Genomic DNA, 16,109 nt, shown 5'->3' with positions numbered 1-16,109 from the left:
AGTGTCGATTTTGAGTAAAAATATAATATTGGTTTTGTAAAATATATATATTTTTTTTTAATTTTCTGTCATTGTTTTTTATGTGTAAAAAATTACAATAAAATGTAAGTGAACAAATGTTGGTAAAGAAAATGGAGAAATTTCTACCATATGCTTATCAAAAGTATTAAATTGGCGACAAAAAAATGATAAGGATAATAGATCGATTAACTTCTTGAAATGATTACGCTTGGTTATTGGTATTCAGACATACATATGTACATATTTGCTAATCAACAGCAAATAAGGAGTACAAACACACACACACACAAGTTGTCAACAAATAACAAAAAAGAGTGCCGGAACAGCCGGCTCTACGCGTGGCTACAACAAGTTGAAAAAATATGTGTATTTATGTGTATATGTATATAACGTACATACAAATGTATATGCATTAAAAGATATACATATGTTTGTGCACACTTAATGCGAATAAATATTAAAAAGTTGGTGAACGTGCATGGGAACTTGTACACACACCTCCTGGAGTGGTCTCAATCATATACATATACACGCATATATATATTCATATATTTGTGTACGAATATATATACTGTATATAGAAAAGATATTTAATATACTTAAGTAATGTCCATTGAAAACGAAAACAAAACGCTGGTTAATACAAAAACTGACAGAGAGGAAAACCATATTTCTACTGCAGACCATTTTGGTGGGTTCATTATACCATATACATAGAGATTACATATGCGTATATACACATATATATTTACACGATGAACTGAAAACGTCGTTATATATCAATGTACATTTTGAGAAGCAACAGTCAACACAATGTATTGTACATAGAACAAATTGAGATGACACGAAGAGAGCGTAACTTCAGAAAAAACAAGTTTTTAAATAAATAGTGTAATATCAAAATTTAGCACAATTTGTATTCAAATGATATAATAGCTATAATTATTTTAGTTTTACCCATAACTTCAAGTTTTTTTGTTTTCATTTTAATATTGTTATATTATTCTACTGTCAACTATATGCTGAATACAAAATGATCGATTTCGATGCGAATTGATAAAGTTAGATATCCGACCAGTTTATCAAACAGTCTATATTTCAACATGTAAGCACACCAAACCAGAGATATCAAGTAAATTATCCAACAAGTCGTTCAACAGTCTGTAATATATTTCCTTCAGACATTCCTTGAAATCGAATATGCAATATCGGGTTTATGTGTCTCAAAAACCACATAAGAATATACGAAGTCTGTCCTGACAAAATAGTATATATAGCTATTTAGCAGCATCTAAAAAAGCTCCCATAAGTTAGGTCAGGTAAATAGGCTGATTTCTGAAGAGACCAAGAATAATCCCACTTGGACAGCTTCGGACGCCTGTCCGTTGTAATGCCGAAAACTCCTAATTATGCATCAATCAGTGTGGAAAAAGATATGCTTCAACTTTGGTCTGACGAAAGCTGGACACTGAGGAGAAAATATCGAGATGTTTCCACCTCATCTTCCCCAAAAAGCGTGAATGCCATTGAAACAACTCCCCGTTACCCTAATCATTGCGGGAATGAGAGCCTAGCTAAAAGTTCAATGTACCATTAACGTTCCACACTGAAACGGAAGGCTTTCGAAACCCCACAAGTGCAGCTTACTGACTAACCCTTGCTGAGCTCGCTCGAGGTCCATAGATCCAGCCCGAGAGCACGAAAACACAGAAAGCCCTGATGGAATTTGGATAAGGCTGCGTTTTCTTACAATATCTCCGGCTTTATAATTTCCGACGATGTCGTTGTGCCAGACAAATTTAGTGTGGAAGTTGATTGATGCTAATACTAAACAGGTCATGCACTCCTTGACTAGCTTTGAACGCACTGTCAGCGGGCTCCAGTCCTATGTAGCAGCTCTGCTATTGGAATGGATACAATACTGAGAAAAATCTCTCAACACCTCTTCTGGATCGACTTCGCTCCAAGAAGCTCCGTCTGCAGTCTATTCCGTTCGTCCCCACGATAGACGTGTCTAAGTGAATGGAACGGGCCCGGTTTTTTATTCAGCCAAGGAATGTCAATTGGGCACATTTTTAAAAAATACCATCAGGAATATTTTCGGCCGCTGCAAGTAGAACTCATGCAACGTGCATTTTCCAGAGAGATTTTCAACTTTATGATGGAGTTTTATAGGTCACTTACTATTGTTATTTTTTTTTTTCTACTAAAATTGATGGCTCATGGATGGTTAGTCAATATACATGAATTTAGACAGTAGGCATACATATGTATATATGTAAGTTAGATATATCAGCGGAATTATTTGTTTCAGTATACGATATACATATGTACGCTGACAACCTGAGAAATCGCAAGAAGTTGAAATAAAAACATTTGACACTCCCTTGAACCACTCAAACCAGTTCGGTTCCGCTCGAACTATGGCATACCTTACACTACATTGTTTATTTTAGATATCGTCGTTTGTAATCCACTGTCCACATATATTTGTATACAACGTTCGCCTCCTCTTCTATCAGTTGACAATTATCGCTCTGAGTGACATAGTATTACATAGTCACACAAAACACACTCAACAAACGTCAAGTCATTCGGAAATAGTAAACATATTATTTCACAGCAATAAAAACTCAACAACATGCGGCTGCCAGCGCTTAGTTTGCTCTCGGCTTTCCGCCAAGCACTAGTTCAACAAGTACAAAATACGAGTGTAACACCTGTCCTACTAAAACAATATCGTCTGAAGCATAGTGACAGTGGCAGTAAAATGGTTTCGCCGGCACCATTTACAAAAGATTTCTTTTTCCGTCAGGTGAGTGCGAAATAACAAAAAGTAATAATTCCTCAATGAAAATTAAACGTTTAAAATAATTTGTAATAGCTCTTCGATGAAGCTACCTGGACGTATACATACCTGCTGGCCGATTTGAATACGAGAGAGGCGGTGATTATTGATCCAGTACTGGAGAAGGCGAAAAGGGATGCAAGCCTAGTTAAGGATCTGGGTTTTACACTTAAATATGCCTGTGAGTATGAATACAAGATTTCTATTGTTCTATTGTTTTTTTTTTTTTTTTTTGTTGCTCGGTGATGTCGTAGTTGTTGTTATCTTTAATGAGTTTTTAACATGCAGACAACGTAATTTTAGAGATCTGTGATGAAATCTTTCGCTCCAAATAGGTTTTATAATTTAGTGACGAAAATGTGCTTACCGCACGCTTTGTATAGTAGATGTATGTATGTGTGTAGTATGTTTGTAGAATAGAAGATGTGTGTAGACTCATCGTAGACCAATATTTCATTTTATAAAAACAAAATTCTTCATATTACACTTATCAACAATTAGTAATAATTGAAAATGTCAATAGAGCGCTTAATTATAGGTGATGTTAATGGACTTTGGGCAAAGCAATTGTTGTTGTGGAAAATCAAATTATAGAATATATTTATTATAGTGACATTTTTCTTTAGTATTGAATATAATATTGAAATGAAGTATTAGAATAAAACTGAGCAGAAATAATTTCAAGTCTGCTGCAAGCGAAACTTACAAGAATTAGAGAAAATAATTACAATTGTAGAGTCGGAAAATTGCCCCAAGCGAGTTGCTCTCTACAATTTCGATAATTAACACCTTATCTTGCAAAACCCGTATTGCATTGCATAATTTTTATTAGTTTTAATTGCAAGCATTGTTTACCTATTACTACTTGCATTTCCTGTCATATTCTCAGAAAAATAAATTGAGTGCTTGTAACAGTCTACCGTGATATCGAATTATAAAGTAAATATTCGCACAATTTTAGGAGGCTCAACTATAAGCTAATAGAATCAATGCATAAGAGAGTTTCAATATATCAGTCGATTTTTTTCAACTATTTGACTTTGGATTTAAACAATGAGCTCAGAGATTCAGTAACTATAAGGTGATCCATTTCGAAGTTCCCTTTTTTAAAGAAGAATCAAAGAAACTTCAAATTTAGTGCGGAATGTTTGTTATCATTCGAAAGAACATTTTATGGCATTTATATTTTGAAGATAATCTCTTTTCAATGTTGGCCTCAGCTACGTCTCAGATGGTACACCCGTAGAGTCTACTTTTCAATGACTCATTCAAGCATTTCGACTGGTAACTGTCGAATGGGACACATGATGTTTTGCTCCAAGGCCGGAATCCAAGCGGAATTTTCTGCTTAGACTTTAGACTTTATATATCCCCACACGAAAAAGTCTAACGTTTTGATATTACACGATCTGGGTGGTCAAACGACCGGCACAAAACGTGAAATTATCTGCTCACCGAAGTGTTCTTACGATGTGTGAGAAGTGGCGTCGTCTTGTTAAAACCAAATGTAACCGAGATCACGAACTTCAGTTTCAGGCATCAAATAGTGGGTTATCATGGCGCATTGACGGTCGCCATTGACGGTTACGTTCTCACCGGCAACATTTTTGAAGAAATATAAACCGATGATTCCATCGGAACACAAATGTACCCAAACCGTTGTCTCTTCTAGATGAAATGGCAGCTCTTGAATCTGTTCAGGTTGATACTCGTCCCAAATACATCAATTTTGCTTGCTTTCATATCCATTGAGACAGAAATGGGCCTTATCGTTGAACAAAACTTGGCTCGAAAACGTCGAATCTTCATGGAACTTTTCAAGAGCTCATAGAGCGAAACGGTGTCGCTTAGGAAGGTCGAGCGGATTCAGTTCTTACACAAGCTGCATTTTGCACGCTTTCAATTTAAGATCTCGACTTAAAATGCGCCAAATCGTTCCATACGTTAGTCCGAGTTGCTGCAAACGGCGCAGAATTGACTCTCCACGGTCTTCGTGTCCAATCTCAGCTACTGCTGCTATATTTTCTTCACTGAGTGCTGAACGTGATCTATTCGGTCGAATATTATCCAGTAATGAATGGTGGGTCTCAAGAGGGGTGATGCTCTAGCGAATAGTACGCTCAGTACGCCGATTATGTTGACCATAAGTCGAGCGAACATTCCTTACAAATCGTGAATTTCCGTAATAAAGTTGAACGTTTTGTAAACGTTGTTCAGGCGTAAGTCGTTCCATGATGAAATGCCAAACAATACTGAACAAAAATAACATGACAGCTTGACAAGACTCACACGTGATCTGTCAAAAAAAAAGGCTATTGAAAAAAGTGCCTCTATTTGGATCATCCTTTACTAAACCACTGTGCTCCAAAACTTTAAAGGTTCAATAACTATTTTTCTGATTTTTCGTAATTGCATATCATTGTAATGTTCCCATTAGCGCCTAGTGCCCCCAGTCTAATCATTAGGAAAGCGGAGAATCAGACACTTGCTCAGTCAATCACACTCAAGAATTTGCATCACAAATTTTATATTTAAATTACAGTCTTGAAACATACAAAAAAAAAGTATAGTTCACGTCAGAGATCGACACTTCGGAAATCGTCGATGAATAACTGAAATGATATTGGGAAACCGAATCAAGAAGAAAAAACATATATAAGGCGAATAAGCAGAATTGCATATTTCGAGTAATTCTAGGTATATATTGAGTAAGTGAGTCTGAGCTCTCAGCGTTTTCTAGAAGGCTAAATATTTTCTGTTTTAGTATCAGTACTATACTTATAGATTTATAATAATGCACACTACTTTTTTTTCGAAATATCGAGATTCTTTTAAGATTTTTGTTACATCTACTCAGTTTTAATTAGATAGATGTATTAAAAGTCTTCAAAATCGCTTTTAAAAAACATCAGTTTATAAAGCAAGTAATCAGTTTTGAGCATTTTAGTTTAACTTATCTCCGCCACAGTTTTTGGAATAACAATATTGAGTTCACTCAAATCAAAACTACCTTAATTTGTAAGAATTTTAGTTTCATTATATATCTACGTATATGTTTATATATATAATTCATAATTGTCGAAACATTATTTTCGGAAATTAGTTTATTATATGTAGGTGAACGATTTTCAAATTTATTTAAACTTGTTAAATTGAAATTGGCAGATCTATTAGGGTAAATTATATACATGAAATTACATATTTAATTCATAAAGCAATCAGTGTCACGAAAGCACGAGAGATTTTAGCTTGCAAATTATTTAACGGGTAGTTTCGGGGTGATTTAGGTATGGCATTGGATTGTAAAAAGCGTAGTGGGTTTAGAAAAACGACAAAAGTTATAAACAAACTTATGTAATTCACAATTATGTGCATACATACCATCTTAATAACACATAAGGTAGCTTTAAATATAATATAGGTAAAAATACTAGAATATAACTTAGACTTCACCAATAGCAACCAATTGGTCAAAACAAAACAGCAAACAAATTAGTTATCAATCACTCAAAATCCCACTACATAACATATTTACACAACTAACATTTCCATATACATATAGTGAACACACACATGCACGCGGATCACATCACCGGCAGCGGTTGGCTCAAGCAATTGTTGCCCGGCAGCAAATCGGTTATTGCCAATGCGAGCGGTGCCAAGGCAGATATACACATCAACGAAGGTGATCCCGTTACATTTGGACGTCACCGTATCGACACATTGGCCACACCGGGACACACCAATGGCTGTATGTCGTATGTGATACATGAACAGGGTTGCATTTTCACCGGCGATACAGTGCTGATACGCGGCTGTGGACGTACCGACTTCCAGGAAGGTGATCCTGCTCACTTGTACGAAAATGTGCATAGCAAAATATTTACATTGCCAGAGAATTTCCGCATTTATCCGGCGCATGATTATAAGTGAGTAGACTATATGCAAATTACTTAAGAAAATATCGTGAAAAATATAAATTCTTTTCAATTTTTTAGAGGCTCAATGGAGAGCAGCGTTTGGGAGGAGAAAACCTACAATCCACGCTTTACCAAAACAAAAGAGGAATTTATTAACATTATGAATAACCTGAATCTGTCTTACCCCAAGAAAATCGGTACTTTGCACTTATTTATTAATTTTTGTAAGGAAAACTAATGCTTTTTCGTTTCTCAGATGTTTCCCTACCAGCAAATCGTGAATGTGGCGTCTATGATATTCCAAAGGAATAATTTGTCTTGTTTCTTTAAAAAGCAAACTGTGTTTTATACATACGCTGCTGAAGTGTGGCCTTGCTTTCTTATAAAGCGGAGAACCACGGAGTCATGCTAGACTCAAGTAATCTGAAGAGCCTTGCTGTTAGGTAGGCAGCAAGCTTTGTAAACGTTTCTTCAAAAATAAAAAATAATTTTATGTAAACAATATATTGTATTAATATGCTTAAATATATTTTAAATAAAATTCTAAAACTATTGGCACAAATATCATAAAGTTTTGGAATCTAGGAAAAGTGTAAGGGATGATTTTCTAAAGGTTTGTGTTTCAGTTCAAATCTTTCATATTTTTTTGGGGAGCAACGTTTGAAGTTTTGGAAATTACATGTAAGATTTAATACTAAACATGATTTAGTTAACGGGAAATTAGCTGGTTATTGAGTTTAAGAGGCTACATGGGTTTCCTCGTGTAAAAAACAACAAACATTTTTTTCCCATATAAAAAATTAAATATTTTATTCGAATTTTTTATTGTTACAAACATACACTATTAACAAAGAAATTCTGAAAATTTTGGAAAAAACTTTTAAACTCGGCCATTGCAACGCCATTTCCGGTGACTTCTCGAAAAAGATGCGCCCGCGTTGGCAGGATAATTCCTTACGGGATCATCTAAAGTGCAAAAAATATTTTAATTAAAACCTTGACTTAGAACTTGGACGAAGAAAAAAAACTGAAAATTGAATTTTTGGCTGACATTTTTACAAAAAAATCAAAATTTCAGTGAAAATTTTGACATTATTTCAAATATTTGTCTGGAAAAATAACAAAAATCCTTCGTATAAGTATTTAATAATTATATTTCAAAGACCTGTGTCAATGAAGATTCATGAAGATCTGTTGAGAAGTTCTCGAAAAATCTTGCCAACCGACTTCAAAAACACAATTTCGAGGAAAATGCGTTTAAAGACGGCGCTACCCTCGAGCGCACAAGTTCTCAGTGTTGTATCTCCGAAACTATTACTCGGCTCAACTTGAAAATTTAGGATAATATTCTAGAGATATTGTAGAATTAAAAAAAACAGATTTTTTTAAACCTCTTAAGGACGGTGTGGCTCAAAGTTTAAGGTTATGGACGATTATTCATTTCGTCATCAGATACGAAAAGCGGGTTGAATGGTAAAGAACTGCGACAGAGAGTATGATAGCCTAAACAGTTGAAATACTTATGCACTAATTTATTTTAAAACCAAATATTTGAGTCAACGGTTATACGGCTGTCAGGAAATAAAGTGGGATTCATCAGAAACTTGCTCTAAGATGGATCCCAAGCTATGGATTTCTGGTTCTATAATTAAGTACATTCATCAAATAACTTACTCTACTTATTTATTATCTTTGGACAAGTCGTTCTATTACAGCTGGAATCTTTGAAGTAAATTCACTGTATTTTCTCACATTCTAGTTTAGAAAAATACACCAAAACGCCGAACACAACATTCGATTCAAAAACATTCGAGTTTTTAAATAATAAAACAAAATTATAAACTCGATTTTAATTTTCAAAACTTTTTTGACTTTCAGACAATACTAAATCACCGTTCCAACAAATACAGCACACACAACGATAATAAAAATGTCGACACGAAAATGTCCGATGCCGAGGCAAACCTCATTAATAGCGCACAAACGCAAACCGCCACAACGGGACGACGACGCAAAGTATCCTCGCTGGGCGGTACACTTTCCGCGCGTTCGTGTCGCAGTGAAACGAAAGAACTACGCTCGGCACTGCAAGATCGCGAGGCAGTCATACAAAATCTACGTATACAATTGTGTTTGGGCAAATTGCCACGCCCTACCGGACCGCCACTCGATGACAGCGAAAAGCCGGCGGCCGAACAAAAACTACAAAGGCTAAAAGCCGAAGCAGAAAATAAGAAAATCAAAATCAAAAACTTGAAAAGTGCGCTGGAGAAACTCGATATTACAGAGTAAGTTGAAGGCGTTGATAGACTGAGATATAATGCAATAAATTTTATTATTTTTTACTAAGTTAATATTTTTTTAATAACTTAACAGTAATATCGATATACGTATACGGCAGGCGGAATTAGAATACGCGCTGGGACGTGAGGAACTGCAGATGCTATCGATTGTGGAGGAGGCGCGTGCCTTGCAAGCGCGTTTGGAGAAATCAAAGCCGGAATTACAAACCATTTACAAGTGAGTCACCGCTTTACCTAACCTCCAATAACAATAATTTACTAATATTTCAAAATAACTGTAGCATTATCAATTCCGGCGCCACGCTAAGCTTGCACGCCGTGCATGCGACCACCGGCCGCTGGGCCGCGCACACCAAACCCGATCAGCCCGGTTTCTATGTGGAATGGGCGCTCGAAGGTGATGGCCTCTACAAAGGTGATCGCATACTCGAAGTCAATGGCAAAATGATCGCCTGTCGCACCAAAGAGGAACTGCAGAAAGTCATCGGCAATTCGGGAAAATGTCAAATAGTGGTGCTGCGCAAGAAATGTGCGCCAATACCACAAAAACAGCTGGATCAGGAGAAAGAGAACAATATGCGCCTACAGCATCGCATATCCTATCTCGAGGAGCAAGTGCGAGAATTGCAATCGGCGAAGGAGCAGCCTCAACAACAACAAACCCAAGCTATGCCGCAGACGCCACAAAACCAAACGACGGCGGCGCATATAAATAACGGTACGAATAGTCATGTGACCAGCATCAGCATATCATCGCCGCCTTCGACGCCGCCCGACAACAAACCGCTCATCTTTCAACGTGGCAATTACATTACTACGCTAGTTGGTGGCAAGCCAATTGAATTGATCGGTGAGAATAATACCCAAAATGCGTTGAGCAAAAGCAACTCTGTGGCGCATATCACTAAAACACTGATCAAGGAGAATACACAACTGGATCTGCAACAAGAGCGTACACCGCGTGCCTGCGCGCCGCCTGCCTACACCTGCATGCCACCGAAATCCTTGTCCGCCTCCAAGATCTCGATCAACAGCGACTCTGCGTACATGCAACACACCCATTATCGGCGCAGTGAGAAGGAGCGGCATGCGCGCGAACGTGAGCGTGAGCGTTACGAGCGTTCAACGAGCAAAGCGAGCGCGCTGCAGCATCGCGCGAATATGCATGCGCGCAGCGTCGAACATTTGAATCACTATAATGGGTATGTGCTGACTTTCAATCACTTAGATTTGGCTTTTCTACAATTCTAAATTTTTTCTAATAACAAAATCTCTTTCTCTCTCTCAATTTTCGCGCACAGCATGGAACGTCGTCGCGATTGTTCTGTCACAGCCAATACGCACTCACGTGTGCCAGCCGATATGCGCAGCGTCAAGTCGCTGGATTTCGACAGTGATAACGAGTCCAAACCGATCAGCGATACTATATCAGAAGTGCGCGCTGTTCGACCCACACCGCCGAAGAAACCACTGCGTTTATCGCTGCAACGCGCGCAAAGCCTGCAAACTGTCGAATTGACACCCAACTGCGATGCGGAACGAAAGCGTCCCATGAAACGAGCACATATCAACGACAAGTCACCAGCCGATCGTGAGACTGTGATGCTCTTTGAGAATTGTAATCCCCTGCAAACGGCGTCGTTGGGTAGACCGCGTGCGAACATATGAAAATTGCTGAATGTTCTCTTTAAGCGCAACGAAGAGACACATTACTAGTGAGCGGGTGGGAAGGGAGGCTTAACCATTTAATTTATAAGCCAAGTAGCTATCGAAAAATAATCAAGAAATTATTTTAGGCGGATGTGTGCAAAATTTATATTAATTTTTAAAAGAACAAATTGTTTACCTAATATTTAAAAAAATATTACAATGTTTACAATTAAGTACTTAGGGAAGCTAGGGTGTGCTAAATTATATACATAAATGCTTTACTTAATCGTATATACACATACATATATAAATTTGCAAATATTTATTAACTAATTATTATTAAATTGTACAAATAAAGTTTTTAGCACAATTTTGTAACAAAATGATTTTAAATGTAAATACACAATAAAATCACAAACAAAAATTTAAATTTTATTATTAGGGTATAATTGCAGTGTATATTATGTTTGCCACGAAGTTCTTAACGAGCTGAATCGTCCACATCCGTCTATCTGTTCGTCTAATCCCTCAGATTTTGAGATTTGACCAGAATTTGTGCAAATTTCTTTTTGCGCTACTCATTTGTCAGAACGGCCGATATCAGAGCTCTATAGCATATAACTGTCATAAAAATTGAACGCTTATAATCAAGGGCTTGTATGGAAAGCTTTGTCATTTAACAAGAATATTGGCATGAATCATGTCTAAGGCAGTAATGCAAGCTTCGGAGAAATTGTTCAGTTCGGACCACTATCGCATATAGCTGCATATAAACTGTATGCTCAAGATCAATATGAAGTTTTTTTATAATTGTGCTATAAAAAATACACCTGTGAAGGGTATTATAGCTTCAGTGCAGCCGAAATTAACGTCTTGCAACATGTTGCTACAGGGTTTGTACTACTGTTTTGCACATCTAACGGCTGTAGGTATGGCCTAAAACTAATCGAAATAGAAAAAATTATATTTAAATTGTGATAAAAAAGCACCCGGAAATTGTAATTAAATTCCCCGGGTAAATGATTTTTCAAAAAACTGTATTTTGCGCAGTTGGTAGGACTGTCCCTGATTACTATGCCAAATATGGGTGCGATCCGTAAACCAGGTTGTTGACAACAGCTGTTAAGTCGGTACACCTCAGTAGTGCGTTGCGATTTTTACAATCGATAAAAATATCGAACAAAGAATTTGCGTCAAGTTTTGTATTTCTAACCAAATTTCGTGTGCGGAATCGCTACGAATGTTAGAAAAGCTTGTGATTAAGTTTTATCAAAAACACAAGCCGACAACGGTACAACGCCTTCAAAAAAGATCGAAAGACCTCTTCAACTGATGAAAATATTAAAAAACGAAGGATATGGTGCTTGAAAATCGTCAGGCATGTGTTAGGGAGATGGCAAGAGAGCTCGACATCTCTCGCGAGTCCACTCGAATGATTTTGGTGGATATTTTGTTTATAAAACGTCCCGAGCTGACTTTTTTTCAAAAAGAGTACCGTAAGCATGTCTTACGTAGAGCATTTTAACTGCTAATGAGACATTGGTTTATGAGTTTGAGACGGCAAAACGAACCGAAACCGAAAATAGCCGCTCAATAAACAAAGTAGTGCTCATTGTTTTTTCGATATTCTTGGTTTGGTGCATCATGAATTTGTTCAGGAGAGACAAACGGTCAATAAAGAGCTATATTTGACCGTGTTGAGGCGTTTGCGTGAGAAAATCCGTCCAAAACGGCCGGAATTGTGGAGGAAAAATACATGGCTTTTACTCGATGATAATGTACCATCTCATTGAGCAACGATTTGGAACGTATTTAAAGCCAAAAATGCTTCAAATTAAAATGCTTCAATTAAACAGAAATTGGCGCTCCGTGGAACCCGTTTTCAGTCGATCGAAAAGATAAAACAAAATTTGCTTAGGGAGAGAGGGCCATCCAAAAAGTGCTTAAAAAGGTTTTCAAGGACTGGAAAAATCGTTGGCATAAGTGTATTACATCTGGTGGGGATTACCTTGAAGGCGACATAATAAATATTGAAAAATAATAAAATATTTTGCGTTTTATTTACAATTTCCGGGTAATTGTACACAATGTAAAAATGATCATGATGACGAGACGAGTTGAAATTTGAGTGAGTGTCTCTCCGTCAGTCCTTCGGTCAGTATAAACAGTAACTTGACTACAAATTCAGATATCGAAAGCATAAACAAATTCGTTTAGGACAAATTCTATAGTCTCTACCGATAGTGTGAAAATGGATGAAATCTGATTGTAACTCCATCCATGTCGGTTTTGTTAACAACTTCTTAAGACGCTATAAATCAATAGCTAAATGCTTCAGAAATCTAAATATACTCGAGATGGTAATCAAGAGTTTTATGGGATTCGGTATCAAATTTGAACGGAGATGTCGTTATTTTGATATTCTTATGTCACAGTGCGAAAATGGGCGAAATCAAACAAAAACCACGCCTACTTCCCATACTTTTAAATACTATCTGATTCCAGTACAGAAATTTACACGAATAATGCCCTTATTGTATGCCACCTTATCCTTATGACCAAAAAATGCCCAAATCCAACCAAAACTGTTCAAGCCCCCACATACGGAATATGTGAACAGCAGTTCATATAGCAGACTTTTTGCCCAAAATATCGGTCAATCTGTGAGATATACATATTATTGAAATTAGAAAATGTTTCTTTGATAATAATGAATCTTTGTGTCAAAAACGAGTTGAACCAGATCAATACTTTCTATAGCCCCCATATAGTTACCTAATTCAAAGATTTTGGAACATCCAGTTGACTTTATATCACATATAGTATACCGGCCAAAGTGTTAGTTATTTTAGTAAAATTTAGGGTTATTCAATTCAGTTTCACAGTGTATCTTTGTGCCTAAAATGGATAAAATCGTACTAGACCGGGAGCTGAGTAGAGTTGAGTGTGCAAAATATGAAAACTTTCCTTAGCACCCATGTAACTGATTTTCAGGATTTTGAAACGTTCGACTGACTTTCCTCCATATATACATATATATATATATGTATATTTTTATATATGTATGTATTTACAAATTGCTTGAAAATAAGTTTTCTAGTATGGTGCACCTGAGCAACATCAAAAATTATATTATAATTATATAATGGTTTCCGACTTCTTAAAGTTTGGCTTGGTCAAATTGTGTGATATTTTCAAGAAATTAAGGGTACATGTTTTTTTAAAGGTTATACAATTATATGAATGGTTTGGTGCTCAATAAAAATGAATTGGTCTTGGTCCTAAACCTCATATCCCTAATATAATGAATTCCGATCCTTTGGTTACCGTTTTTCACCTCAATTCAATATATTAGATTTATTCTTTTCGGTTAAGTTTATGTCAGTTATACCTCATTTGAGGATGATTCTAGAATAATTTTCGCCGACGCGATTAAGATATAGCAATAAAACTAAGGGAGTCCATGACCTTCAAAATAAGTTAGCATGATACTTAAACTTAGCCCTTCCTTCCCACGTTTCTTCTTATTATTAATTTTTTACGTGCAAGTAAGCTTTAAAATACAGTATAAATATATATTTTTTGTAACTTCACTGCAGTTGGGAAAACTTTAAGAAATTTGCTTTGCATTGCACGTTTCGCACATTTTAAACGCGCCCGTTACACTTTATTTACATTTAATCACATACGCACGCTCACAATTTTCTTTCGATTTCGCAAATTTACATCAAGACAGGGTGCGTCATATTCTATGCCGGCATAAAAGTATTGAATACCTTTGGAATCTTGACTACGAATTGCGTCATTCGTTACAGTGAAGCTAAGGTAAGAAGGAGTGTGACTCAGAACCCATAAGTCGGCATAATGTAACCGTCACCGCTCACCTATTTGAGCTGTGTCCTTCCACTTTATGGAAGATCGTAAGGATCTTAATTTGAGGGCTTACAAAATACAACTCGTTCCAGTGTTAAAGTCAAACGACCATCAAGCGCGTCACACGTTCGTTGAGTGAGCCCAAAACGACATGGACTGATTTTCGTAAGAGAATTTTCTTCAGCGATGAAGCTCACTTTTCTCATCCTCGAAAAGTCTCTGTTTGATGTGCTTTGGTATGGGCAGCGGCAATCATTGCTACATAATGTTGCAGTCAAAAGGAATGCTTTAGGGCCATGATTAATGACTTTTTCGTGCCTGAGTTGAAGGATGTTGATGTGGGCGACCTTTGGTTCCAGATTACCATGACCAATGAAGACAGATAATTTACTGTTGTTTTAATAAAGAATTCGGTCGAAAAATTTACAATTTAAAGAAAATATCTCAAAAAGTATATAAAATAAAATTGTTCTTTCTAAAATTATTCAATATCTACGTACCGACATAAAAGTTGATTCACCCTGTGTACTTATGTATGTAAGCTGGTATGTACTACACATAGCCAGTAAACACAGGTAAGTAAATATTTGGTTAAACATGCTCATATGCATCCATACTCGCAATGATTAGTTAGTCTTAGCTTGCTTACTTAAGCGTACTTAGTAGGGGTTACATAATTCTAAGCAGACTTATATGCAAATATTTGCTTTATTGAATATTTACGCATACTGGGCCGGAAATAAAAAAAATAATAAATTTATATAATAATAATATTTAATAAATAAATAAATGCAAGGAAGTTGCAGAAGTAAATTCCGAAGAACCTGCTTTAAAACATTAAAGTAATATGGATAGTTTCTATTTTGCCGAATTATGATGATTTTGAAGGATATACAATAAGTTGATATTACATAAAAACGCAATTAATAATTCCAATAAAACAAAAAAATGTTTCATATTCATGATCTACTATAATGCAATGATTATTTCTCGAAACTAGATCGTAAAACAACTATAAAATTATGGATTACAAGGTACTACTGTGAGCAAAAAATAGTAAGACTTTGTGCATAATTTTAAAATTCTTAATTTATTCTTCCAAATATATGTCGTCCCCCCTTGGCCGAAATACACTTGCCAACGTTTTTTCCAATCTTCGAAGCAGTTGTTAAGTCAATTTCCGGAATAGTCTTCAATGCGCGTAGCGATTCTCGTTCAATATCTTCAATTGACCCATACCGATTTCCCCGGAGCGGTCGTTTAAGATTTTGGCCTGCTTTGGCGTGGTTTTTTCGGCTTCGGCTCAGCTTTGCAACAATATTCGGCTGTTCGATCGTCCATTTTAGGGTCGTTAGCATAGATCCAAGACTCTTCGCCAGTAATAATACGTTTCATGCCATCCTGGTAGTCGGAAAGCATTGTTAACGTGACGCTGTTTTTACAAAAACTTGAGTGATTTTTAAACCAGTCGTGCTTGTACTTTTCTTAGGCCCA

The 16,109-nt window shown here is 36.4% G+C and overlaps 2 protein-coding genes across 6 annotated transcripts in view; both read left to right on the top strand.

Moving 5' to 3' along the window:
* Positions 1-11,149, top strand: part of LOC126756029 (uncharacterized) — an 84,746-nt gene extending 73,597 nt beyond the window's left edge. For 2 of the 4 annotated variants that reach the window (XM_050468822.1, XM_050468823.1), the window contains 4 exons: positions 8,668-9,077; positions 9,166-9,309; positions 9,374-10,294; positions 10,394-11,149. In XM_050468822.1, coding sequence (XP_050324779.1) covers positions 8,668-9,077; positions 9,166-9,309; positions 9,374-10,294; positions 10,394-10,760 — 1,842 coding nt within the window. In that variant the 3' untranslated portion in view covers positions 10,761-11,149. Of the gene's footprint in view, positions 1-3; positions 105-2,953; positions 3,051-8,667; positions 9,078-9,165; positions 9,310-9,373; positions 10,295-10,393 lie in introns of those variants that run through there. The other 2 variants (XM_050468826.1, XM_050468825.1) reach the window with 2 other exon arrangements.
* On the top strand, positions 4-7,351 carry LOC126756037 (persulfide dioxygenase ETHE1, mitochondrial). 2 transcript variants are annotated; one of them, XM_050468836.1, is made up of 6 exons: positions 4-104; positions 2,645-2,836; positions 2,906-3,050; positions 6,432-6,798; positions 6,868-6,986; positions 7,046-7,351. In XM_050468836.1, exons 2-6 carry the CDS (start codon positions 2,663-2,665, stop codon positions 7,099-7,101), a joined length of 861 nt encoding a protein of 286 aa, XP_050324793.1. In that variant the 5' UTR covers positions 4-104; positions 2,645-2,662; the 3' UTR covers positions 7,102-7,351. The 2 variants fall into 2 exon arrangements, with proteins under 2 accessions (XP_050324793.1, XP_050324792.1); XM_050468835.1 differs by having other exon boundaries at positions 2,478-2,836.
* Positions 11,150-16,109: the final 4,960 nt, after the last annotated feature.

The sequence above is a fragment of the Bactrocera neohumeralis genome, chromosome 4 (genome assembly GCF_024586455.1).
Source record: "Bactrocera neohumeralis isolate Rockhampton chromosome 4, APGP_CSIRO_Bneo_wtdbg2-racon-allhic-juicebox.fasta_v2, whole genome shotgun sequence".
NCBI lineage: Eukaryota > Metazoa > Arthropoda > Insecta > Diptera > Tephritidae > Bactrocera > Bactrocera neohumeralis.
This window is presented reverse-complemented; position numbering and strand designations above follow the sequence as displayed.

Excerpts from the sequence above, each read along its gene's own strand:
- LOC126756037 (XM_050468836.1), top strand. The coding sequence starts at position 2,663 with ATGCGGCTGCCAGCGCTTAGTTTGCTCTCGGCTTTCCGCCAAGCACTA. Across the intron at positions 3,051-6,431 it reads TTTTACACTTAAATATGCCT|TGAACACACACATGCACGCG; the intron begins GTGAGTATGAAT and ends ATATACATATAG. Across the intron at positions 6,987-7,045 it reads GTCTTACCCCAAGAAAATCG|ATGTTTCCCTACCAGCAAAT; the intron begins GTACTTTGCACT and ends TTCGTTTCTCAG.